Here is a 26,873-nt window from a genome sequence, read left to right as displayed (position 1 = left end):
GGTGAGTACAGGAGGCAACCAATCAATGTTTTTCTCTCACATCGATATTTGTTTTGCTCTCTCTTTCTCTCTTCCTCTCTCTAAAAATAAAAATCAATTTTCAAAAATGGCTCTAAGAGTACAGGGGGGGTGGGGGTAGGGGGGCGGACATGGAAGCATGAATTACTCAGCTTTACCACATGGTGTTAACTAAATGCCACTGTCCCAAATGCTGGGACTCTTTAACAATCTGCCCAGAAAAGATAGGAGACTCTAGTCTCAAGTCATTCAACAGGGAAAACAGAAGAGGCTCTCCAGGGAATGTCAAAACTTCCAGTAGGGTGAATACTTGACCTCCCTTCCAATTTAGCACAGTACTTATTAATTACAAGTGTAAGGATTATCTCACAGTCACTGAAGGGTAAGAAAGAGAGACATATCAAAGGTGGTGTCAGAATACCACTAGAAGATGGCAACACCAAGTGGAAGAAAAAGGGGGTACAAATAGAGCCAAAAAGAAGATTCACCCACAAAATTCTGCCTGGATAGAGAGAATTATCTCCGTTGAGCTGTCAATTTACAGTAGATAGTGATACATCCTAGCACCAAAAGACTACAAACAAAAGTGAGAGGGGGAAAAAAAGTGAGAAAAAGCTCTGTGGAGTTGTCCTCTAAATTTTCTTTTCCACCTATCCCTGCCCCTTAAAATCCAGTAGAGACCACAGTTCAACTAATCTGAGGACCTTAAAATGTTTTCCCTATTTCATCACCCACTTTATCTCACAGAACTTTACAGAGAAAACAGATTTCACAATAAGAGAAAATTATCACAACAAGTCAAAGACTGACCTTGGGTTTTGCACAATGATACTTTTAATACTATTCAGAAAAAAAATCACTTATAAAAATTACTGTTAAATATGTACATTTTTTGTACATAACATTTAAAATGTTATTCACTTAAGAAGTGTGTTTTCTAGTGTTCTATATCTTGATCCACACCCACTGTCTTGTTTACAATGGGTAAATTAATAGACAAAAATAAATCTTATTCAATGGGACTTCTTTCCCTCACTCCTCTCCAAAGACCTCAATTTGGCCCCAAAATGGAGGCTTTTACGTTTCTGAGAATACTAGCTACAATAATTTTATGTACTACAAGTGATATTTAATGTTTTTAATCATAATGTAGAAAAAATACAGAAATACCATAGTCTGCAAATGTTACAACTTTAAAGTACTGCTTATTACCTCTGTACATGTTCTCAAGCTGTTGATGTTTTACATTCATTTAAAAGCCCTCATGCTAATTATCTTTCAAGTTTCATACTTAAAAAATTAAATATTGAGAGGGGAGGGGCATGGGGGAAAAACTTAAGTATTAAAAAATGCAGTCACATATATATTTGGGCACAGCTTAAAGAGTTCACTTTTAAAAGGGGAGAAAATTCAGACATTAAGAGAATGTCTACATCAGGTTAAAAAAATGTTTTAGTACTAGTATAACCAAGTGATTGCTCATAAATGAGAGTAATGAGAGAAATAAATGTAAAGTACCTGGCACTATAAATAGTTCCCTTCCCGCCAACACTGCTGCTGCCATCACAGCCTGTGATATTCTGACAATCTGATCTTAAATTTTGTTCCATTATGCCAAAAGTCCTTTAGAAAAAGGCAAAGGAGGTGTGCTCTCCTGAGGGCCTTTCCTTTCCCCTAGTCCTTCCCCCACAGGTATGCATCTCGTAACTCTAAGGCAGTGGTTCTCAACCTTCCTAATGCCGCGACCCTTTAATACAGTTCCTCATGCTGTGGTGACCCCCAATTTCATTGTTACAAATTGAACATAATTAAAGCACAGTGATTAATCACAAAAACAATATGTAACTATATATGTGTTTTCCGATGGTCTTAGGCGACCCCTGTGAAAGGGTCGTTCGACCCCCAAAGGGGTCGCAACCCACATGTTGAGAACCGCTGCTCTAAGGGATCCCTCAAGACTTGCAACCAGGGGAGCAATAGACATTGCTAACCACCTGAACCCGTCTCCAACCCCCCTTTTCTCTGACTTCTCAGTGAGCCAAAACTGCACCACCTCGGCTCATTTCTTTCCTATAACATTACTAGTGAGCCAAAGCAGCCTCACCGAGGCTCTCTCCTGTTGCTTCTTCTATCCTAAGCCTTTCCTGTTTCACTGTCCCCAGCTCTAATAAACATACTTCCAAAATGAAAAGGGGGGAGGGGCGCACTCCAAAGGCAATAGGCCCACCAAAAAGGAGACCAGAAGCATTTGAGATCCTTCCTCCCAGCACATCATCAATTTGGCTCAAATAAACTCTTGGTATTGCAGAATGTGCTGGCACTAGTATCACTTTATATTGAGTCATTCTGTCTCAACAGAGAAAAGTTTCCCACAATTTCTACTTAGAATAAGCATGTAGGGTGGAGGGGGGTCAATGGGAAGAAAACAAAGGGGTGAAATACTTTCAACAATAAAGGTAAATTTTATAAAAAGAATACACACATAATAAAAACAAAACTGGAAAAATGTTAGCATGATTGCTCCTGTGGGGGAAAGGGAGAGCTCTTGCAATTATAGGAGAAAAGTCAACATTTGTATCCAGCTCCTTATTATCAAGTTTATCATCTCTAAAATTAAAGCAAAGTAATTATTTAGGATGCGTTACTTTGTTGGAATAGTTTAGTTTGGTTTAATTTTTAAGGCTAGAAATATGTTTAAGGAGGCAGAAATATAAAGAGAGCATGGGCACTGGAATCAGAAACCTAATTTAAAAACCAGGTTCTACCTGGTAACTACACTTCATTTTCTCATCTCTCAGAAAAGGGTATTACTTCCCTCATGGGACTTTTCTGAGGATTAAATACAGGAAATATATAGCCAGTACCTCCTAGAACATAAGTGCTCAGTAAATCTATTTATCATCATCAGTGATTCTCAACCTCTTTTGTACTCCCACCTGACAGAGACACCTTATTCCAATCTTAACAGTAGCTACTGAGGGCAGTGATTCACCTAGAGCAGTGGTTCTCAATCTTGGCTACACATTAGAATCACCTGGGAATCTTTTTAAAATCCTGATTTCTGGGCCTCATCCTCCGGAAATTCTGTTTCTTTGTTATGGGGTGAGGCCACAACATTAGTAACAAACAGAATTTCCAGAGGATGAGGCCCAGAAATCAGGATTTTAAAAAGATTCCCAGGTGATTCTAATGTGCAGCCAAGGTTGAGAACCATTGACCTAGAGATATGCCCCTCAACTCTTTAACTACATTACATTCACCGCTACTGCTTGTCTAAGTGGCCTTTACCTACTGCCACGTATTTCCCAACAGAATATCTGAGCTCTAAGTTCCACTACTTTACCTGGTGCAAATCTGAAGAACTTAGTGGTTTTTCCCTCATTCAATCAACACAAAAATTTCAGACACCACCTGGGAAAGAGACATGACAAATACAATAGCCTCTGCCCCAGCATAGTTCAGTCCAAGAGGTGAGATCAACACCAAAACCAATAAATTATAATACACTGGAATGACTTTTTGTGTGTGTGACCAACATCTGCAGCATAGCAACTACCCTCAATTCCCTAAATGCTCTTGATTATATCATGTGTCCAACCCAACAGAACTGTTATGGGTGCAATTCAACACCTCCCTACCTTGGTCTGTGTGTCTGTCTTTCTCTCCCTCTCTCTCCCTCTCTCTCTCTCTCTCTCTCTCTCTCTCTCCATGTACAGCTGCCTAAATCTTACTCAACATGTATACTACTAAATTTAATTACCTTGTCCCCAAATCATATCCCCTTTTGTATTCCTTTTCCTGTATTACTTCATTTTCCCCAAGACCTAAGATTTCTAATTCAATCACCAAATTCAGTGTATTTCTCAGTACCATCCATACCTTCTTTTTCCATTGCTCATACCAGAACTGTTAGAGTTGTTATCCAACTAGTATCACCCCTTACCCACTCCAACCTTATTGCCGACTCAATCTTTCCAAAACATTACTAAAAGCCACGCCAGCCCGTCAAGTGTGGCTCAGTGGTTGAGCGTCGACCTATAAATGGTTTGATTCCCAGTCAGGGCACATCCTTGGGTTGCAGGCTCCATCCCCAGTGAGGGGCATGCAAGAGGCAGCTGATCAATGATTCTCTGTCATCATTGATGTTTCTCTCTCTCTCTCTCTCTCTGTCCTTTCCTCTCTGAAATCAATAAAAATACATTAAAAAAAAAAACAACAACAACCTACTTAATGCAATTTTAGCCTGGCACTCAAGGCCTATATCTTTGTGACAATGTCCTTTTCCCCAACTTTATTTTAAGGCCAAAGGATTAGGTACTCATACATTCAATAAATTTCTGAAACTCTATTATATGCCAAATTCTAGGAACTGGGATATTGACATGAATAAAATATGACCCCCTCAACTACTGCAAGAAAATAGAAAACAGATATAGTGCCTTAAAAGTTTCACAAGAAACCCCGTATACTCATACTTCTAAGTATCCCTCTCACCTACACATAGGTGTTTATGAAGCAGCACTGATATTGATGATTGGTTGAGTAAACCGAAGACCACTGATCAATGTGCTCAATATATTTCTGTGGAATAAGATGATAAATTCCCCCTCTTGATTTCTACTATGGTACATAGGCTACTTTTTTGAAGGGACAAGGGAAGCACAACTGAGACTTCAGATTTGCAAATATGTTTGTGCCTAATTTGTTTCTGAAGCAGAACAGAAGCACTAGAGGCCTAGTGACAGATGTCAGTTCTTTTTGCTAGTCAGTACTCACATAGTAGCAATATAAAATGAACCTTTGCAAATTCAACCTGTGTACAATTTCAAAGAATAGCCTGATTAAAACATCCTACCAGTGGTTCTCAACCTTCCTAATGCCGCAACCCTTTAATATAGTTCCTCATGTTGTGGTGACCCCCAACCATAAAATTATTTTCGTTGCTACTTCATAACTGTAATTTTGCTACTGTTATGAATCGTTATGTAAATATCTGATACGCAGGATGTATTTTCATTGTTCGCGACCCACAGGTTGAGAACCGCATCCTTTCATCACTATCAGGAAGTTAGGAAATACAGATCAGGATACTCTTCTCAGTAAAATATGCTGTGATCCCAGGTATGTTTCTGGATTTGTAAAGGTAAGCATGTTAAAATTAACCAAGTGAAACAAGTCTTAGGACAAGAGAATGAAGATGGTTAAAATCTAAAAGCCACAACCACTCCTCTCTGACACAAAACATTACATATCATTTCCACGTCAAATAAATTTCACTTGAGCAGCTGATCTGTTACCAACTTCCTACTACTTTCAACTATAACATCGTAAAAAACAAAAGTCACCCTCACCCAACAGGAAAGGCTCGAAAATACAGTGGGGCCTTGACTTACGAGTGTCCCGACTAACAAGTTTTTCGAGATACGAGCTGTCTCTTGGCCGATTTTTTGCTTTGAGTTGCGAGCTAAAATTCGGGTTACGAGCCAGCTTCAGATACCCCACCGCTAGTTGGCGCAGTGAATGTCACAGTGAACGCCACAAGACCAGCCCAGCATCACGTGTCTCACTCTTTCACTGTTGATTTGACCTACGAGTTATTTGAGTTACGTGCTCCGTCACAGAACGAATTAAACTCGTTAAGTCAAGGCCCCACTCACTGTATGTATATGATCTATAAACAGCCCAAAGAGTTCTTAAAAGAATATAAAGAGGAAAAATAGTCGTATTATTAAACATACCTACAAATGTAATGTGCACATTATAACAATCTTAAGTCTTTTTTTTAAAGAATTGGTCATTTACTATTTAGCACCAGATTGATATGACCTAGTGACATTAAAACAATCATCCTTTAAAACAAGTGACTATTTAATTTAGACCACATGAAATTAGCAATTTAGGCTTTTGAAGACATTCACTAAAAGCAGATTGATTACAAAAGAGTTTCAAAGCTGAAATAGTGAACTTTTTTTACCTGATGTTCTGCATGAATGTTATCCCCAGTAGGCCATCGATGTTTGCTATTATTATAGCCGCCTCCACCACTTCCTCCTCCCCCAAGCTGCTCACCATGCTGCCTCTGAAAGAAGTAGTCCACCATAGCGTCGTCCTGGGAACGGCCTGCAACTCCTATGGATCCTGGGACAGGGCTGGAGTGTGTCCCAGCTGCAAGAGCTTGATTTGCAGCTGGTTGTGGCTGCGCTTGCGACCCTGTTCCAGATGTCAAAACAACAGGCATGTTGGGATTAGCTGGTTCTTGAGGGTGATGTTTCAGGTGGGGGCTGAAAGAGTCCTGCCAAAGCACTGCTTTTCTCTTCAAGACACATGCAACGCTCATTCCACCAACACCTAAGGACAAAAAAGTTACAAATAGTTAAAATTTGCATTTTTTTCATCTTTATTGTTGAAAGTATTACAGATGTCCCCTTTTTTCCCCCAATGACTCCCTCCACCCCGCTCCTGCCCCCTAAAACTTGCACTTTTAAAACATTACTTGACATACACCAAGATAAAAGTGAGCTCCATGTCTTTTGCGATATATCATCTACAACTAGTTCATACCAAGCAGCTATATATTTTAAAATAAACAACACTATTTTCTAAACTGAAACCTCCACTTTTAAGTTGCTGAGTGTGTGTGTGTGTGTGTGTGTGTGTGTGTGTGCTGTGTGTGTGAATAAGTGTGGTTGGTGGCAGGTACTCAGACAAGGTATGCAGATCAGGACTCAACATGGCAACTTCAGGGAAACTTATTCTGTTATCAAAGGAAACAATATAGAATTAAACTTCAACTTATTTACACCTTAAGCCAACTATGGCGATACTTTTTAAATAAGCAAGAGCTGTATCAAATATCACTTTAGATATTTTAATGCTAAAGCAGATATAAGGTAATAAATAAACCAAACAAAAATCCAAACCCCATATATAATTAGCAATGACTCAGACTGTCTAAAACTTGACTGGACCCTTTAAAATGTCCAACAAATTCATAGGATGCTCCTTGAAGAAACAATAAGGCCCCCTGACCCAGAAAAGCAACAGAACGTTCTTAGCCTGAAACTTATCCTCAGCTGCTATTGATGGGGGGTTGGGAGGGAGGGTCAACATTTTTACCAATAATTTACAATTATAATCGCAATCACATTATTCCATTAGTACTTTGACTCCTATAAACAGGATGAGACCAAACCGAATGCTAGAGTAGAAAGCCTCACTGTAAAAACGACAACAACCAAAAAAAAAATATATATATATATATATATATAAACATGCCCTGACTGGTATGACTCAGTTAGTTGGAGCATCCTCCCATACACCGAAGGGTCTCAGGTTCAATTCCCAGTCAGGGCATATACCCAGGTTGTGGGTTTGATCACTGGTCAGTTGTACTGAAGGCAACTGATCGATGTTTTCCTCTCACAATGATGTATCTCCCTTCTCCTTTCCCCACTCTCCATAGATAGATAAATAGATCGATAGATCGATCAGATGCCTCAACACAATAACTGTATGGCAAATATACTGCAGACTTTATTTAATCATCCCTATTTTACAGATGAAAACATTAAGGGACAGAAAAGTTATGTGATATGCACAAAGCCATTCAGCTAGTGAGTATGGATAAGGGATTCAAACGTAAGTCTGTTTTGCATCCAAGTCTAGTTCTTTCTATTAGCCCCTTGCTACACCCCAGTACATCAACACAGATATACTATTTCTCTCACCCTCATCTGCTACTCTTCCTTCTCTGGAAGGCTGAACAAAGAACCGCCAAATTGTTATTGTGAAACATTACTATTTAAGTCTCTTAAATATAAAAAACTACATTTGTACTACATTTGTACATAAGCTATAACACTTGACACCCTGTAGGTGCAAAAAAAAAAAAATGCTACAAAGTAATTAACCTGTGACCAATTAGAACACATCTGTCCATAGAAACTGATTTCAAGGCTATAAACTTAACTGCTACAAATGCCTTCTCTCTCCCTAACCCAACTGTAACATTTCAAAAACAGACCCACAAGAGTTATGAGAAGTCTATTCTTTCTTTATAGATAATTAAACCTTCTCTAAAGAAGCATTTGCTTCTCACAACTAATTCATGTTTTGAAGCCAGACGTAAAAAAAAGGCACAGCGGAATTTGTCATTTGTTCAAAGCCTAATTTGGAAATGCCTAGTCTCAGTAACAATTCCAATACATCAGAGCCTTACTAGCCTACCGAGTTAGTTTAGCTTTCTAGAGTTCTGTTTCTGCTTTCATGTATTGAACTGTGTCCGTGGGTAAGTACCAAAATCATAGTCATTGCAGTGTTTACATCAATCTTTGCAAAGTGCTAACCAGCCTAATGCCTTCCGGTTTGATTTTCAAAAGAACTTCTTGCCTTCCTATTACCAATGGTAGTAGCCAGTTCCATTTTCTTCTACAAGGTAGTATCAATCTGACAGTCTTTGTTTTAGAAGGCAAGCCAAGAATTCCAAACCCCAAGTTTTACCGTTAAACTAGCAACCTCTTTGAGGCTGTTTCCTCATCTAGAAAATGATAAAAATCCTTCCTTTATGCTTCACAAGTTTGATTTTGAATCAAAATAAAATAGATGTAAAAGTTTTTTGTAAACATAAAGTCACTATGCTGCGACCCCAGGAATTCGGTTACCATCAGTGAAGGCCATTATGGCACGCCAGTCCCTGAGAAATTCCTAAAACAGCCAAAGCAATCTTTTCTGAAATAAAAGATTTGCCATAATACTTATCTAGCAAAGACTTTCCATATGGAAAGGGTGTTGTACCTCTGAAACACATTGAACACAACTTCATTCCAACAAAGGATGGGGGGCGGGGGGGCGATTCCTATAAAAATGTTCAAACAAAACAATTGGCTTTTGTAGAGCTATCTGCCCTGGGACTTCCTGCTTTACCTAATGAAGCAAGGCAGTTTTCTCAAAGAGAAAACCTGGCAGGAGGGACAGTTTGAAAGTGAGCAAATTAACATGTTTTGGGTAATTTTGTAATATCTTGGCAACTAAAGCACAAAAATGTTTTAATCGGTCACTTAAATATTAGAAAACATTCAAACTGCTGATGCCTTTTAGAGAACTCTCAAAGTCCATTAAAAAGTTGTGTGTAGCATTTCAAATGTGCCTTGTTTACAAATGGCACATGATAAATATTAGTATTTTAAGCAACTAGAAATAAGGGCTGATTCTAATTACTCCTCCAGTTTTCAAACTGTTTACATCACGAGTTGGTTGTCTTTTTAAATAACACACAGATTTCAAACAAAGGAACACGATTTAATCTATCTCCATGGCCCATCTTTTTTTCCTACAAAAATGCTTAGTGTTCTGAAAGGTGTTTATTTTTTACCACCCTGGGGGGGGGGGGGGGGGGGGAGTTTATGGTCATACATTTAAAACAATTCACCGCAAACCCAAATTAAACTTCAAACCCAACTTGAAGAAAAAAAAAAACTATGGCCTCAGACAAAATGAATTCCATGAAGGCGAAATACTAACTCAAAGTTCAGAATCCCGTGAGTATGTCCCAAAAATCCAGGTAAACAAGAGTATTTTATAAAGTTGAAATTCGCAATGGATCACATGCCTGGTATTTTGCTTACTAAAAAAAAAAAAAAAAAAAAATGCATCAAAACTACATATTCCTGGAGGAGGGCGTGTCTTGGTGAGTTTTTATGGGTTTTGCTTTGTTTTTGACTTTCATGAAATAGACCAAAAGCTAAATGTACAAACCGACGGCTTCAAACGTAAATGCCTTTAGAACAGAGCCCCAAAGAAGCCTCATAAACTATCATCACTCTTAAAAAGAGTATGAAGGGAACGGATTGTATCGACAACTAAAAACAGTGTCTTCTGTAACTGAACAATGAAAAGTAACAACCCTTCAAGTTGCGGCGAGGAGAGAACCTTCCCTGATAATGTTGAGCGAGCGTGTCTGGGGGGGAGGGGGGGGGAGGCCACGGGGGAAGAAAAAGTTGCAGGAGTGGATTCACCCCTGGACCTGGGAGTGGTACCGACAAGCGGAATAAATGATCTGTTTACCCAGAACGTGTGCGAGGACTACAACTACCTCGCACCGTGGATCTGCCTTCCCACGGCCGCGGGGCGAGCCCCTCTGCGAGTTCAGACACACACGCACCAGCCGGGGAGGACCAGAGAGGAAGCAGACGCCGAAAGCACCAGCTCTCACGGAAACAAAAGGCCACAGGCACCCAGCAGCCGAACACCCGGTCCGAAACTTCCTGATCGCTCCCGGTCCACATTCGGCTCGCAGAGTTCCCCCACGGCGGTCTCGCCGGCAGCCCAGGGCCGTGGCCGCCGCTTAAGCGATTTATGTATTGTTCCTCCCGCTTCGGCGCTGCCGCGGAAGCCCGAGAAGTCGAAAAAAATCAGAGGGGCACGAAACCACACTTCATGGCCACACAGAAGACTCGGGGCTTCGCAAACCCATCAAAAAAAAGCAACCCAAATGGCAACATCAATCTTCGGGGGTTCCAAAGGGGCCGAACAGAAATGTGGAGGGACGGCTATGCCCTGGGCCAAGGCCCAAACCCCCGGCATTTTCCTCGTTTCGACCCCGCTCCCCACCCCCTCCCTCCTTTGATAACAATAGGGGCCTTGCTGCTGACTCCAAAACATGTACGAGGAACATCGAGCGAGGAGCCAGCGCCAGGGCCCCGGCGGCTTTTCCAAAGCCCTTCTCGTCCCCCCAGTCGCTTTCAAACACCAATACAACGGGACAATCTGCTCGCTGGGGGTCCGGAGCCGCGTTTAGGGCCGGCGGGGTGCGGATACTCACGGGCGGAGCGGTAGGATGAAGATGGATTTCAGCCCCCCGTTCTTCTCTCTCCGGCGCTCTCGCTCCCCCTTACCTTTCACTCCGACAACATGGCGGCCCACTGGGGACGGGGCTGGCGCGGTGCATCATGGGATGGGCTCTGGCCCCGGCTCCGGCAGTGGCCGCGGCGTGCGCGGAGAAGGCAGGCGGCTCTGGAACAGGTTGCCTGGTTGCCATGCCAACCCGAGGCCTGTGTGAACTTGGGGAACTCGCAGGCGGCACGGCCGCGGCGCGCGTGAGGGCCCGCCTGCTGGGCGAGCGCGCGCGGCCGCGGGCAGAAGGCAAGGTCCCGCGGGCCCGCCCCGGAGCGCGCGACACGGAGCTGGGCACGCGGGGTCAAGGCAGGGGCGCTCCACCGGGTGGCCTTGGGAGTTTACACCCCGCACCTCCTGCCCCCGCGCCCACCCGCCTTCACCCCGATTGTAACCGGCTGCCTCGCTCCCGGACGCTGACACCCCCCCCCCCACCCCCAGGCTCGGGCGTGACAGGTGCTGGGATCGAAACCTTTGCTGCAGCTCTTTGGTTCGGAGGCTGATTTCGTCTTCCTGGCTCCATGGATGGCCCCGTTTGCAACATGAAGAGGGACATGAAAACGGCTACCCCGCAATTGCCTAGGGGGTTAAGCGAAATAGTATTTGCAAAGGGCTCAGTCCAGTGTCTGCGGCTTGTAAGCGGAGCCTCTCCGTCCATAACCAAAGGTGCGGGGTCCCTTTTCCCCAATGATTAAAAATTTCACGACGATCGCAGAACCTGAAACCGTAAACATAAGGCTGACCCGACTTGCAAGGGCTCCATCAGTGTTAGCTGTGGTCATTCTGTCCGTTTTCGAAAATGAATAGGAATTTGATTAAAGTGATTTTTCCCCAATCAGTAGTAGTTGATAAGATACAGTTATTCTACCTTAAACTAAACCCAAGATGGATTGAAAACTTAGGCGAACTACAGTATTATAAGAAACCAGAAAAAAAGATATACGGGGGGAAAGCTTTATAATGGAAGGAGGGAATGTTTATAATGAATCAAAATCAATAAATCATTTTTAAACTTAAAAGAAATTTAAACATCTTTACAGTAAGAGATGCCAGCAACAAAAAAGAACAAATGAGAAAATAGCTTTAAAATATTTCCAGACATAGATAAATAGTTCATCTTCATGATCAATTCAGAACTTCTCTGAGCAATCAAAAAAGAGCAATCCAAAAGAGATAGACATAAAATGGCCAAGAAACACATAAAAGATAACTAACCTGGGGCTGAGAGGTGGAGGAGGGAGAATGGAGAGGGACTGCCAGTGGGTAAAGGTTTTCTGGGGGGTGTTGAAAAGGTCTCGAAATTAGATTGTAACGATGTTTGCTACAACTCTGAGAATACACTAAAAACCACTGAACTGTGCACGTTAGATGAATGAAGTTTATGGTATGTGCAAATAGATCTCATAAACCTGTAAAAAGTGAGAAATGCAATAATAATAAATGCAACTTTGAAATATAATATTTTCATCTATTAAATACACTTGTAAAAATGTAAATGATTAACACCCTGTTTTAGCAAGTTTTGTGTAAAAAACATATTTTGTGAGAAAATTAGCACTCATTGATTACATTGTTTGCATATATATTATTTTTATTTTTAAAATAATGTTATATTTTTATCATTATTATTATTATTTTAGTCCTCACCCAAAAACATGTTTTATTGATGTTAGAGTGAGAGGAAGGGAGAGGGGGAGAAAGATTAAAACATTGATAATTGGCTGCCTCCAGGACTCGCCCACGGATGGAGCCTGCATCCTGGCATGTGCTCTGACCTGGAATCAAAGTGGCAACCTATTGGAGCACTAGATGAAGCTCACACCAACCAGGGCTGTGACCTGACTGGGAATCAAGCAAGCCCGAGATCTTTCAGTGTACAGGACAATGCTCCAACCAACTGAGCCACCTTGACCAGGGTGGAAAATAATGTTACTTTTACTTTAAAAATAAAATAGTGAGATTTTTATTTCTGGGGTGTGCAGGGGACGGGGAAGACTTGGAATTTAGAGATCCTGGCTGAGTGACCTTCAGTGAATCCCAGAATCTCAACTCCATCCTCTGCATAATGAGGATACCAATACTCTTCTCACAGGGTGGTTATAATGGTTAAAGGAACTACCAGACATCAAGTGACTGGCACAGAATTAGTACTCAATAAATAACTGTTTTATTGTCATTGCAGTCTTAATATTCATCTCTGAAGCCCCAGAGACCAACATAGTACAGGGCATATGGTCATTGCTCATTAAATGTTTGTTAAATGAATGAATTCAACAGCCATTTAGTGTCAACTCTCAAATTCAACAACCCTACGAATAATACACTAGGACAGTTATATTCATAGATCCAGCTCTTAAGCCAGACCAGAAATAACCTCTCTAAGCCTCATTCCCCCACCCCATGGAACATGAGATTAATAATTTAACAGTACTAAATGAAATAAAGCAGATAAAGCATTTAACCCCGCGGGGTAAGGAAACTGGAAAGTGCGGAGTAGCTATGATGGGAAAATATGTAAGAGGAGGAAACATAGCCGACATGAGAAAATTACAAAATTTCCGGAATCTTACCAGGTGCTGTGCTCCATGATTTCATTCTGAGATCCATGGCTAACTCCTTAGTTTTAAGCTTTAACTTTCATTACTCAGTATAGAAATTCTAATATCAGTTTAGTCACAGCCATGTGGTACCACTCCCAGTTCAGGCCCCTCCCCAGTCAAATGCTGTAATCCCAACAGAATGCTAATTACCCAGCTCTGGTCTCCCTTAAGGAATTGTTCCAAAGGACCATTGGACCCTGTCCAGCCCAAAATAACCCTATCAGAGCATCACCTCCAACAAATTCATGAGACATCCTAGGGCTTTTATATTCATTATCTATAATAATAAAAGTGTAATATGCTAATTAGACCAGACGTCCTTCTGGACAACCTTCCAGATGAAGCCGGGGCTGCAAGAGAAGCCCAGTCCCGGGTGCCAGAGGGAAGCCGGTGCTAGCAGCCGGGAGAAAGAAGGCCTACTCTTGCACGAATTTCATGCATCGGGCCTCTCGTTTCATATAAAACTCCCCAAATACCTATGACCTGGACATTATTATTCCCATTACACTTTTTAATTGAATTTATTGGGGGTGACATTGGTTAATAAAATTATATTGGTTTCAGGGGTGCAATCCTATAATACACCCTTTGAATATTGTATTGTGTGTTCACCACTCCAAGTCAAGTCTCTTTCCATCACCATTTATCCCCCCTTTTTATTCCTGTTCTAAAAAATGAGAAACTGAAGCTTAAGGAAGTTAAGGAACAAGATTTGCATTTAACCAAAAATGTTATCTAAAGCTATTTGCTGAGAATTGTCTGGTCTAGAGGATGTTGAAATCATTCCTAAAGCTTAGGAATTTTCACAATTCTTCTGGTTAAACTCATAAAATCTTATCAAGATGGAGTGAGGATTAAGGTGGATTTGAGAAGGGTATTTTAACTCTAATCAGTAGAAACCAAATCCATCCCATTGCAACCTAATCAGAGAAAGACGGAGATCTCAAGACAGAAAAATTTAGTGAAGACCATTTTTAAAAGCCTTGGTTTAAGAATTACAAATGTTGGGGGGCAGAGGGAGAGGTGGAAGAGGGCATAGAGGGGGGAAAAAAAACAAAAAAATAAAATAAAATAAAAATTTCAAATGTTGACTACTTCCTTCAGTCGTGATTGTCAAACTATATGGTCCGAGGCTCACTGGTGAGTCCACCAACCTGGCCATGCTGACAGCTGAGAACAAATCCCAGAATGGACAAATACTATTCAATTCCACAGTCTTACATTCTCTCTTACAACCAACTGCTATTGGCTATAAAAGTAACCATGTGGCAAACTAAATATAAAATATTCTCAAACAAAGCTGAAATACTCCCACTTATCTGAAAAGATACTTTGTTTCCAATGTTGGTTTCAGTTGCTCTTGCAACTATGTTACAATTGTGTTTTGGGGTATTTGTAGAATCTGTCTTGGGTGGCACGTTCCCACAGTTCTTTTGTTTCTTGGAAATGGTTACACTGTTAGCATTTCCATTGTCATTTGGTTTCCTGGAAAATCTTGGTTATTAGAGTGTGTTTTTCATAGTGAGGGAGGGTTTGGGCCTCCAGTGTTGGTGACTAGATAATTCTGACCACTCTCCCACTGAGGAAAACTGGTAAACGAGAAAAACCTAAACTCTTGAAATCATTGGAAAGTTAACAAATTAGTACTAAATGAAATAAAGCAGATAAAGCATTTAACCCCGTGCAGTAAGGACACTGGAGAGTGTGGAGTAGCTATAATGGGAAAAAATGTAAGAGGAGGAAACATAGACGACATGAGAAAATTACAGAATTTCCAGAATCTTACCAGGTGCTGTGTTCCATGATTTCATTCTGAAATGAAATGAAAAAGAGGGAAAGTGGAATTTAAGCCCCACATTTAGGACTACTTTTCCAGGTGGGAATTTCCTGGGAGGTAGTTAAGAGACTGAGTAGTGCTTTTAACAGCCTGGGCAGTTATGGGAAAACAAACTAGAGTCCAGACCCTGCTCAGAGAGAGAGCACCTAGTAAATTACTATTACTTTGGATTAGGATCCCAAGGGACTGCACTCTAAAAGCAAAGGTGAATGGGGTAGACAAGCTCTTACAGAGATTAAAACTCAGCTTTGAACTAGGATCTCAAAGCCTGAAATTTTATTAAGGTGACCTCAGAATGTTATTGCCTCCAGGTACGTGGCGGAAAACAAAGTGAACCTGCTCTTGTTAAAGATATCATCATCCTAGGCCTCAAATTGTTTCTATGAACAATTATGCAAATACAATATTCAGTCAACAAGCAAAATTATCACTCATATTGAAGACAATCCTATATAATAAAGAGCTAATATGCAAATGGTCATCACACCCTCACGCTGTCACGTGGTAACGGCTCAGACACTCAACACTGGGGAGAGAGGAATGGAGACCAGCCAGGCTGAAGCCTGGGAGAAGGACAAGCTGCCCACCCCATAGTCCTGGGCGCCTGCAGCTGCAGCCCGGGCAAAGCTGCCCGCCACGGTCCCCTGCGGCTGTGGCCGGCCCAGGCGAAGCCGGCCCGTGTCCTGAGTGCCTGCAGCTGGCCAGAGGGAGGGAAGCCCGGGTCCTGGGTTCCTGCACCAGCCGGAGGAGGGAATTCTGGGTCACGGGTGCTGGGCGAGGCAGAGGCAGTTAGGGGCGATCAGGCCAGCAGGGGAGCAGTTAGGGGCAATCAGGCAGGCAGGCAGAGAGGTTAGGGGCGATCAGGCAGGCAGGCAGAGAGGTTAGGGGCGATCAGGCAGGCAGGCAGGCAAGTGGTTAGGAGCCAGCGGTCCTGGATTGCGAGAGGCAGTCAGACATCTCCTGAGGGGTCCCTGATTGGAGAGGGTTCAGTCCAGGCTGAGGCATATCCCCCAATGCATGAATTTCATGCGCGGGGCCTCTAGTATAACATGAACAAAAACCAACAGCAACAAAAGACAATTGAAAAGGACCCAAAAGAACCCCAGATATTATAGTCATTACATTGTTTATTATATTCAAGAAGATAAATAGATTGATAATTTTTGCCGAAAAGTAAAAAGTATACAAAACAACTTAAGTGAAAATTCCATAACTGATAAAACATAATAAACATAAATAACCCAGTGGATTGGGTTTAACAGCAGAGTAAATGCTGTTAAAGAGAGGATTAATAAACTTAGAGGCCAGGAGTAAATATAAATGAATGAAACATCAAAAGGCAAAAGAAGAGAAAAGGTAAGTCACAGAGGAGAGAATGACACAGTTTAACTGCTGTATAGAACTGGAAAAACAGAAGTGCAGGAAGGAAAGACTGGGGTAGAAGCAATATTTGACATGAAAAGGCTAACTTACCAAAGCTAATGAAAAAATAAACACACAAATTCCAGAAACACTGCTGGGGTCCAACCTCAGCAGGTCCAGGGGTTACCAAAGGTGTAGACGGAGTTGGCGAAGAAGGAATGACACGGAGACAGCGTTCAGTTGATCAGCAGCCTAGCCAGGATCTCTAGCCAGGATCTCCAGCCAAGTTCTGGTCTTTATTGTCTTGTTACATCCGTATTTATACCAGTTGATTTTAATCCTGTCAATTTCTATTGCAAAGGTTAGGGCGTTTCTTATCTCCATTCCAGGGAGTAAAGATTATGTAGCTTAAGCGTGATTGTTTGTAGTTAAAGTGATTAACTACCCACCTGGCACTTAGATAAGGAGTTTTATCCCCTCCCTGATTTCAGGGAAAAATCCCTACCTGGGGAAACAACCTTTCTCAGAGAGGTGACCTTGGTTAAAACACACAGTGCTAAGGGGAGCAAACATATTAAGAACAGTATGCTATATACGCCAGGTCCCTTGAAACATATGCTGTGCAGATGTTTCTTTCCTGCAGCGACTGTGTCAAGCAGCAAGGATGGACCGGCTTCCGGCAAAACACTATGAATTATAAACAAGAAACCTCAGGAAAATTAAGGCTGGAATGTAGGTGAGGGTTGAGGAAGTGGTGTCTGTCTCTTCACCATCCTCAAGAGAAATGAGGTCAATTCAGGGCATTGCAAAAGCCTCAATGAAAACAAAGCTGGGAGAAACCAAGATGGCGGCATAGGTTAACACCGGAGATTGCTGCCCTTGAACAACCACTTCAGAGATATAACTAAAGAACAGAACGGACATCATCCAGAACCACAGGAAGGCTGGCTGAGTGGAAATTATACAACTAGGAGGAAAGAGAATATCATACCCAGACTCAGAGGAGGCGCAGTGCTTAAGTCAAATTCTGAGGTGCGGAGTGCGCAGAGCGGGCTGGCGGCGGAGGGCGCGGTTGTTGTTTTCAATCGGGAGGGAGTTTCAGACTCTGAGCTCCAGATCTGGGCGAGTCTCTGGGGACCAAGACTCAAACGGGAGAAGTGGGACTGTCTGGCTTCGGTCGGAACTCGAAGGAAGCTTTCTCTCCGAGGTTTGCAGCCATTGCTGGGACTCTGAGAGGCAGAGCCCCTGGGGAAGGAACTGAGAGCAGCCATAACTGCTCCCTCCGGCCCGCCCTGTAGATCCCCGGGGACCCGCCCCGCCCAAGCCCTGCACAGAACCATTTGCCGGATAGCCTCAGGCAAACGCTAGATTAGCACCACCCTAGAGATCCAGCACAGAAGCCCTCCCACTGCAGACACAGCGGACTCTCATAGCCAGTTAGCCTGGAGGTCAAATCACCCCCGGTATTGCCGACATCAATCAAGGCTTAAAGGCAACAAGACTGCGCACAAAGACCACTAGGGGGTGTACCAAGAAAGCATAAAAAATGTGGAGACAAAGAAACAGGACAAAACTGTCAATGGAGGATATTGAGTTCAGAACCACACTTTTAAGGTCTCTTAAGAACTGTCTAGAAGCTGCCGATAAACTTAGTAAGGCCCTCGAAAAGACTGGTGAGACTGCCGATAAATGTAGTGAGATCCTCAAGAAATCTAATGAGACCCTCGATGTTGTGATAAAGAACCAACTAGAAATTAAGCATACACTGACTGAAATGAAGAATATTATACAGACACCCAACAGCAGACCAGAGGAGCGCAAGAATCAAGTCAAAGATTCGAAATGCGAAGAAGCAAAAAACACCCAACTGGAAAAGCAAAATGAAAAAAGAATCCGAAAATACGAAGATAGTGTAAGGAGCCTCTGGGACAGCTTCAAGCGCACCAACATCAGAATTATAGGGGTGCCAGAAGATGAGAGAGAGCAAGATATTGAAAACCTATTTAAAGAAATAATGACAGAAAACTTCCCCCACCTGGTGAAAGAAATAGACTTACAGGACCAGGAAGCGCAGAGAACCCCAAACAAAAGGAATCCAAAGAGGACCACACCAAGACACATCATAATTAAAATGCCAAGAGCAAAAGACAAAGAGAGAATCTTAAAAGCAGCAAGAGAAAGAAACCCAGTTACCTACAAGGGAATACCCATACAACTGTCAGCTGATTTCTCAACAGAAACTTTGCAGGCCAGAAGGGAATGGCAAGAAATATTCAAAGTGATGAATACCAAGAACCTACACCAAGATTACTTTATCCAGCAAAGCTATCATTCAGAAGGGAAGGTCAGATAAAGAGCTTAACAGATAAGGAAAAGCTAAAGGAGTTCATCACCACCAAACCAGTATTATATGAAATGCTGAAGGGTATCCTTTAAGAAGAGGAAGAAGAGAAAAAAGGTAAAGATACAAATTATGAACAACAAATATGCATCTATCAACAAGTGAATCTAAGAATCAAGTGAATAAATAATCTGGTGATCATAATAGAATCAGGGACATAGAAAGGGAATGGACTGACTATTCTTGGGGGGGAAAGGGGTGTGGGAGATGCGGAAAGAGACTGGACAAAAATCGTGCACCTATGGATGAGGACAGTGGGTGGGGAGTGAGGGCGGAGGGTGGGGCGGGAGCTGGGAGGAGGGGAGTTATGGGGGGGGGGAAAAAAAGAGGAACAAATGTAATAATCTGAACAATAAAGATTTAATTAAAAAAATAAAAAAATAAAAATAAATAAATAAATAAATAAATAAATAAATAAAAGAAAACAAAGCTGAAGCAAATTCAACACATGGCAAGAAATGGAGGAAGTATAGTGTTGGCAAAAGAAAGGAAGGAAGAAAGGGAGAAGGAGAAAAGCTAACTCCAAAGGAAAAGAGAATTAAAAAGTTTATGAATAAGATCCCAGAACTAAAATTCTAGACAATATGATCATAAATGACCTCATGGTGAAAGAGTGAGGACTACGCCCTCAACCTTGCCCCAGGGTAAGGGCTACGCCCTCCATCTTGCCCTGGGTCCTCCATTTTTGGGGCAGCCACCATGTGCTCAGGAGAGTTCCTTCTTCCCGGAAGCCCAGGTCCCTGCTGGCCACGCCCGGGATTTCTTTAAACTAACCAATGGTAATCAAGGGAAGTGCACACCATCAATATGACTACATCCTGTGTAATGAGACACCAACTCGCGCTTGGCCAATCGGCGGGGCTCACAGTCCCCTCCCCTGCCCTTACTATAAAACCCACAATCCCATCAGGCTTCGCTCTCTCTCGGCCACTGGGCTTACCGTTGAATCGGTGAGTGTGGTCGGGGAGCCGAACTAGTTCGAAATGAAGGACTCTTTGCTTTTGCATCGGACTGGCTGGCTCCCTGGTGGGCCCTTGGGAATCTTGAAATCTGGGCACAACAATGGCAGAAGAATCCAATGGCACATGAGAAAGATGCACAAGTACTGGCTGGTTAGGGGATACAGGGATCCATACAGGTATGGGTAGATTTTAGAAGTAAAAAAATAAAGTATAGTAAATAAAAAATAGAAACTAATATAATAGGGGAAAAGTCTTAAAGGTAATTCCAATAAATATAAAGAGGTTAAACTTACCAATAAAAGATGAGAACTCTATGATTTGAATGAAATTATGAGACACACATAAAAATAAATACCAGCTAAATATGAATATATCTATATATATAAAAGCCTAAGCGACTGGCTGGCCAGCTGGCCATTTGACCAGCCAACCAGTAGCTATGACATGCACTGGCCATCAGGGGGCAGACGCTCAATGCATGAGCTGCCAAGCTGCAGTTCTCTGGTGATGCGCCCAGAACCAGAGAGGAGGGAGCCCGGTTCCTGGGTGCGCCACCTGAGAACCGCCCTCTCGCAATCTGGGACCCCTCAAAGGATATCGAAGATCCAGTTTCGGCCCAATCCCCTCAGGCCAGGCCAAGGGACCCCACTGGTGCATGGATATATAGGCCTATATATAATGACAAAAAAGTGAGCTGCAATTGGTTAAAAAAAAACGTGGAACATGAACTATGGGTACCATATAGTGCTTTTTTAAAAATATATTTTATTGATTTTTTTACAGAGAGGAAGGGAGAGGGATAGAGAGTTAGAAACATCGATCAGCTGCCTCCTGCACACCCCCTACCAGGGATGTGCCCACAACCAAGGTAAATGGCCTTGACCAGAATCAAAACTGGGACCCTTCAGTCCACAGGCCGACGCTCTATCCTCTGAGCCAAACCAGTTAGGGCAGTAACATAAAGTTTTATACATGAATATCACAGACTCTAGTAGTGTAATATAACTGCAGGAAGAAATAGTAAATCAATCATTAAAATTCAAGATTTTAACATAACTTTTAAAAAATACACAGATGAAGTTAACAAAAATAAATAGAAATATCAAAAATCTGAATGAGACAATTAATGAGCTAAACGTATTATATGTAGAATTATATTCCCAACCAACAGAAAATCATAAGCTTTTTAAGCAAATACAGAACATACATCTATCCTATATAATAAAAGCCTAATATGCTAAGTGTCAGGTAGACTGGTCAGCCATTCAACCAATCAAAGCGTAATATGCTAATGATGTGCTAAGGCTGCTCAACTGCTAGCTATGACATGCACTGACCACCAGGGGACAGACAGTTAACTGATCAACCAGTCGCTATGACGTGCATTGACCACCAGGAGGCAGATGCTCCAAACAGTAGGTTAACTTGATGCTGGGGTCTGGCCAATCAGGACTGAGATGGGCCAGACATGCCCTGGAGCCCTCCTGCAGTCCTTCCCCAGCTAGCCAACCTCCTGTGTCTCTCGTTGGCCCTGATTGTGCACCAGTGGGGTTCCTTGGCCTGGCCTGCACGCTCTCACTATCCAGGACCCCTCAGGGGATGTCGGAGAGCCGATTTCAGCCCTATCCCACAGGGGGAGCACCGCTCAGCCAGAAGCCGGGCTCACAACTGGCGAGCATAGCAGCAGTGGCGGGAGCTGCTCCCACCTCTGCAGCAGCGCTAAGGATGTCCAACTTAGGCCTGGGGAGGAGGCCTAAGCCGCCAGTCAGACATCCCCCGAGGGCTCCTGGACTGTGAGAGGGCGCTGGCCGAGCTGAGGGACACCCCCCCCCCACCGAGTTTTCGTGCACCGAGCCTCTAGTATATATAAAAGCCTAAGCAACCGAACACCCGGTCGACTGGTTGCTATGATGCGCACTGACCACCAGGGGACAGGCGCTCAATGCAGGAGCAGCCCCCTGGTGGTCAGTGTACTCCCACAGCCAACATCCCGTGCTGGCAACCTCCCGCAGTCCCTCCCCCTGGCTGGCCAACCCTCCCATCCCCAATCAGCCATGATCGCCCAGCCAGGCCGAGGGACCCCAACCATGCACAAATTCGTGCACTGTGCCTCTAGTAATACTATAAAAGAAGCCTCAACAAATTCCAAAAAAACAATACCACATAGACCAAGTTCCCTAACCATGAAATAAGAAATTTAAAACTTTTTTATTACTGAAAACTACAACTCCTATATACTTAGAAATTAAATTACATTTTTTTCTTTTTTAGCAGGAGGATGGTGGGGGGGACTCTGGTTTCATCTTTCTACCAACAGACAAAGATCTACCCTGTCCAATCAGAATTGCAAAATTATATTTTTAAGTAACCATTGTATTTTTAGAAGTGTAAAGGAAAGTGCTTACAAATGAATAATAGGAAAACACTACATGTCAAAAACTGTGGAGCCCTAGCCGGTTTGGCTCAGTAGATAGAGTGGCTGGCCTGTGGACTGAAAGGTCCCAGGTTCAATTCCGGTGCAGGGCATATGCCCAGGTTGAGAGCCCAATTCCCAGTGCGGGGTGTGCAGGAGGCAGCCGACTAATGATTCTATCTCTCTCTCCAGCTCTCTTTCTCTCTAAAATCAATAAAAAAAATATATATATTAAATTGTGAAATAAAATAAATTTTGGAATAAAGCAAAAACAGTATTTAGAGGGAAGTATATCATTTTTTAAAATAATTTTTTAGAGAGAGAGAAAAACATCCACTGGTTGTTCCACTTATGCATTCATTGGTTGATTCTTATATGTGTCCTGACTGGGGAACAAACCTACAACCTTGGTGTGTCAGGACAATGATCTAACCAACTGAGCAATCTGGCCAGGGTCTGTATCATTTTAAATATACTTTATTACTAATATATTTTTTAGGAGATAAAATTGCTTATAATGAATAGGCCAACCATCCAATTCAAGAAGTTAGAAAAAGTTACAGAGCAAGCCCAAAGGGGAACTAAAGGAGAACCATGTAGATCCTATGAGAGCTAAGTAAATAATAAGGAGAAAATAATAACATTATTATTAAGAAGAAGAATATTATTATTATTAATAACAGGAATCAAAATCACAAAAGAACCTTAGCTGGTTTGCTCAGTGGTTAGAGCTCATCCTGTGGACCTAAGGGTCCAGGGTTTGATTCCTGGTCTAGGGCACATACATACCTCAGTTGCAGGCTCAATCCCTGGCCTGGCCCAGGTTGGGGCCCATCAGTAGACAATCAATTGATGTGTCTCTCTCACATCTGTGTTTCTCCCCCACACTCCTGCTTCCACCCTCTCTAAAAATCAACAGAAAAACATCCTCAGGTAAAGATTAAAAAAAAAAAATTGTAAAAGATTCGTTGGCTTTTACACTCTGTGGAGATGTCCATGGTCAACTATATGATCTTGCAAAATTGCATATCCTTTATAATAAAAGCCTAATATGCTAAGTGTCCGGTCATCCAGTCATCCGTTCAACCAGTCAAAGTGTAATATGCTAATGATATGCTAAGGCCACTCAACTGCTCGCTATGACATGCACTGACCACCAGGGGCAGACACTCCAACCAGTAGGTTAGCTTGCTGCTGGGGTCCAGCAGACTGGGGCTTAGTGAAATGGACCAGACAGGCCCTGAAGTCTTCCTGCGGTCCCTCTCCAGCTGGCCAACCTCCCATGTCCCTCCCTGACCCCGATCGTGCACCAGTGGGGTCTCTTGGCCTGGCCTGTGCCCTCTCGCAATCCTGGGTGAGAGACTTTGCGCCCCCCCCCACCTTGATGCACGAATTTTGTGCACTGGGCCTCTATTATTTAAAAAAAAATAAAAATAAATATAGGAAATCATATTACCCATTTGTACTTAAGGTCATGGGTTTGATTCCCAGTCATGGCACATACCCAGGTTGCAAGTTTAATCCCCGGTCCAGGCCAATGTGGGAGGGAGGCAGTTCACATTATAAATCCTCACCCAGTGATATATTTTTATTTGTTTTAGAGAGAGAAAAGGAAAGGGAGAGAGATAGAAAAACATTGATTGTCTGACCTTAAGTACAAATGGGTGATATGATTTCCTATATTTATTTTTATTTTTTAAATATATCTTTATTGATTTCAGAGAGGAAGGGAGGAGAGAGAGATAGAAACATCAATGATGAGAGAGTATCATTGATTGGCTGCCTCCTGCACACCCCACACTGGGATCAAGCCTCCAACCTGGGCATGTGCCCTGACCTGGAATCGAACCAGGACCTCCTGATTCACAGGTCAATGCTCAACCACTGAGCCATGCCATCTGGGCTCCCTGTGATTTCTTTATCTGGAGAGTAGCATGATCTGTGCCTTCAAAGTTGATAGAATTTGCCTCTAAAACCACCAGGGACTAGTGTTCTCTTTGTTGGAAATTGTTTACTGCTTCCATGTTTAAAACCTTTCTATTATGAAATAACTAGAGGCCCTGTACACAAAAATTTGTGCACTCAGAAGGGTCCCTCAGCCCAGCCTGTGCCCTCTCGCAGTCTGGGACCCCTGGGAGAATGACCACCTGCTGGCTTAGGCCTGCTCCCTGGGGGATTGGGCCAAAGCTGGCAGTCAGACATCCCTCTGGCAGCCCGGCAGCCCTCGGGGGTTGTCCACTTGCCAGCGGGGAGCAGGCCTAGCTGCAGTTGGACATCCTTAGTGCTGCTGAGGAGGTGGGAGAGGCTACCACCACCACCGCTGTACTGGCAGCCATCAACCTGGCTTGTGGCTGAGCAGAGATCCCACTGTTAGAGCACACTGACCACCAAGGGGCAGCTCCTGCATTGAGCATCTGCCCCCTGGTGGTCAGTGTGTGTCATAGTGACCAGTGATTCCCGGTCACTCTGCTGTTAGGGTCAGTTTGCATATTACCCTTTTATTATATAGGATTATAGATTCACAGAAAGTTGCAAAAACATGTACTGGAAGATCCTGTGCACCCTTCCCCCAGTTTTCCCCAATGGTAACATCTTGCTTAACTATAGTACAATATTAAAACCAGAAAACGGGCCTTGACCAACCCACACGGCTATTCAGGTGTCACCAGTTTGCATGCACACATTTGTGGGCTGATGTGTGTGCACTCCGATGCAGCTTTCTCCCATGTGAAGATTTGTGTAACGATTACCACAATCAAGATACAGAACTGTCCCATCACCAAAAGGCCCCCTCCTACTGCCCTTGATAGCCATAACCACCTCCCCATTTCTAATCTCTGGCAATCATTAATTCATTCTGTAATTTTGTTAACTCAAGGATATTATAGAAATGGAATCATACAGTATGTAACCTTTCAAGATTAGTTTGGGGTGTTTTGTTTTTGTTTTTGTTTTAACTCAGCATAATTCCTTTGAGTTCTATCCAAGCTATTTTATGTATCCATAGTTTGTTCCTTCCCATTGCTAAATAAGTAGTATTCAGTGGTATGGATGTACCGTAGATTCAATCATTGAGGACATTTTAGCTGTTCTCAGTTTTTGGCAATTACAAGTAGAGCTAGCACAAACCATCGTGTATAGTGTTTTGTTTTGTGAATGTAATTTTTATTTCTCTGAGATAAATGCTCAAGAGTACAATTTTAATCATTACACGATTGTTTGCCTTGCCCTAACCGGTTAGAGCGTCAGCGAACTGAAGGGTCCCAGGTTCAATTCTGGTCAAGGGCATGTACCTTCGTTGCGGGCACATCCCCAGTTCGGGGTGTGCAGGTGGCAGCTGATCGATGTTTCTCTCTCATCGATGTTCCTGATTTTCTATTCCTCTCCTTTCCTCTCTATAAAAATCAATAAAATATATATTTTTAAAAAGATTATCTGCCTTTTTTCTTGAGTCGATTTTAGTTGTTTATATTTTCTAGAAATTTGTTCATTTCACACAAATTTAGAATTAATTGGCATAAAGTTTATGATAGTTTTATTTTTTAAATCTACGTTTCCCTTTTTATGTATAGTATTTATCTGTGCTTCTCTTTTTATTCTCATTAAACCTTATTAAGTATGTGTCTATTCTGTCAGATTGTCAAAACAAACAAACAATTATTTTTCTTCCGCTTTTCCATCTGGAACCATGGAGGGTTCAGAAGAGAAGAAAAAGAAGGTTCCTGCTATGACAGAAACCCGTAAGAAACAGAGAAGAAATTTTACAGAGCTGAAGATGAAGCATCTGAGAAAGAAGGTTACTCAAGACATGTTTCCAAAGGCAAGGAGGAAACTTATCTATGAAAAAAAAACTAAGCGCTATCACAAGAAATATAGGCAGAAGTACAGACTGAGATTCAAATGGCCAGGATGGCAAGAAAGCTGGCAACTTCTGTGTACCTGCGGAACCCAAATTAGCATTTATTGTCAGAATCCTCCTAGTAGTACAGATGGTGTGAGCTCATAAGTCTGAGTGTTGGCAGGTCCTTTGCCTTCGCCTGATCTTCAATGGCACCTTTGTTAAGCTCAATTAACATATTTTGGAAGGGGTACTAGAACTTGAAGTAGGTTAATGAATTGATCTACAAGCATAATTATGGCTAAATCAACAAGAAGCGGATTGCCCTGGCATAACACATTGATCATCATCCCTCACGCATCGTCTACATGGTGGATCTGTTTCACGCGCTCTATGCTGTTAGAAAATGCTTCAAAGAAGCAACTTCCTGTGACTCTTCAAGCTATTTTCTCCAACAGGTAGAATGAAGAGAAAGACAACCTATTTGTAGAAGGGGGAGGTGCTGGCAGCAGGGAACACCAGATCAACAGCCTTATTAGAAGGATGAACTAA

At 42.5% G+C, this 26,873-nt stretch overlaps 1 protein-coding gene and 1 pseudogene across 25 annotated transcripts in view; one reads left to right on the top strand and one right to left on the bottom strand.

Moving 5' to 3' along the window:
- The window catches only part of PUM1 (pumilio RNA binding family member 1), a 128,327-nt gene extending 117,273 nt beyond the window's left edge, over nt 1-11,054 (bottom strand). For 6 of the 25 annotated variants that reach the window (XM_059690442.1, XM_059690445.1, XM_059690446.1 and 3 more), the window contains exons 1-2: nt 10,838-10,990; nt 5,993-6,366 (exon numbers count right to left, since the gene is read on the bottom strand). In XM_059690442.1, the coding sequence (XP_059546425.1) occupies nt 5,993-6,355 (363 nt within the window). In that variant the 5' untranslated portion in view covers nt 6,356-6,366; nt 10,838-10,990. Of the gene's footprint in view, nt 1-5,992; nt 6,367-10,837 lie in introns of those variants that run through there. The other 19 variants (XM_059690455.1, XM_059690463.1, XM_059690456.1 and 16 more) reach the window with 10 other exon arrangements.
- Nucleotides 11,055-26,168: 15,114 nt separating this feature from the next.
- On the top strand, nt 26,169-26,873 carry LOC132229532 (large ribosomal subunit protein uL30-like; annotated as a pseudogene).

This window comes from Myotis daubentonii, chromosome 3 (assembly GCF_963259705.1).
Source record: "Myotis daubentonii chromosome 3, mMyoDau2.1, whole genome shotgun sequence".
In the NCBI taxonomy this organism is placed as follows: Eukaryota; Metazoa; Chordata; class Mammalia; order Chiroptera; family Vespertilionidae; genus Myotis; species Myotis daubentonii.
This window is presented reverse-complemented; position numbering and strand designations above follow the sequence as displayed.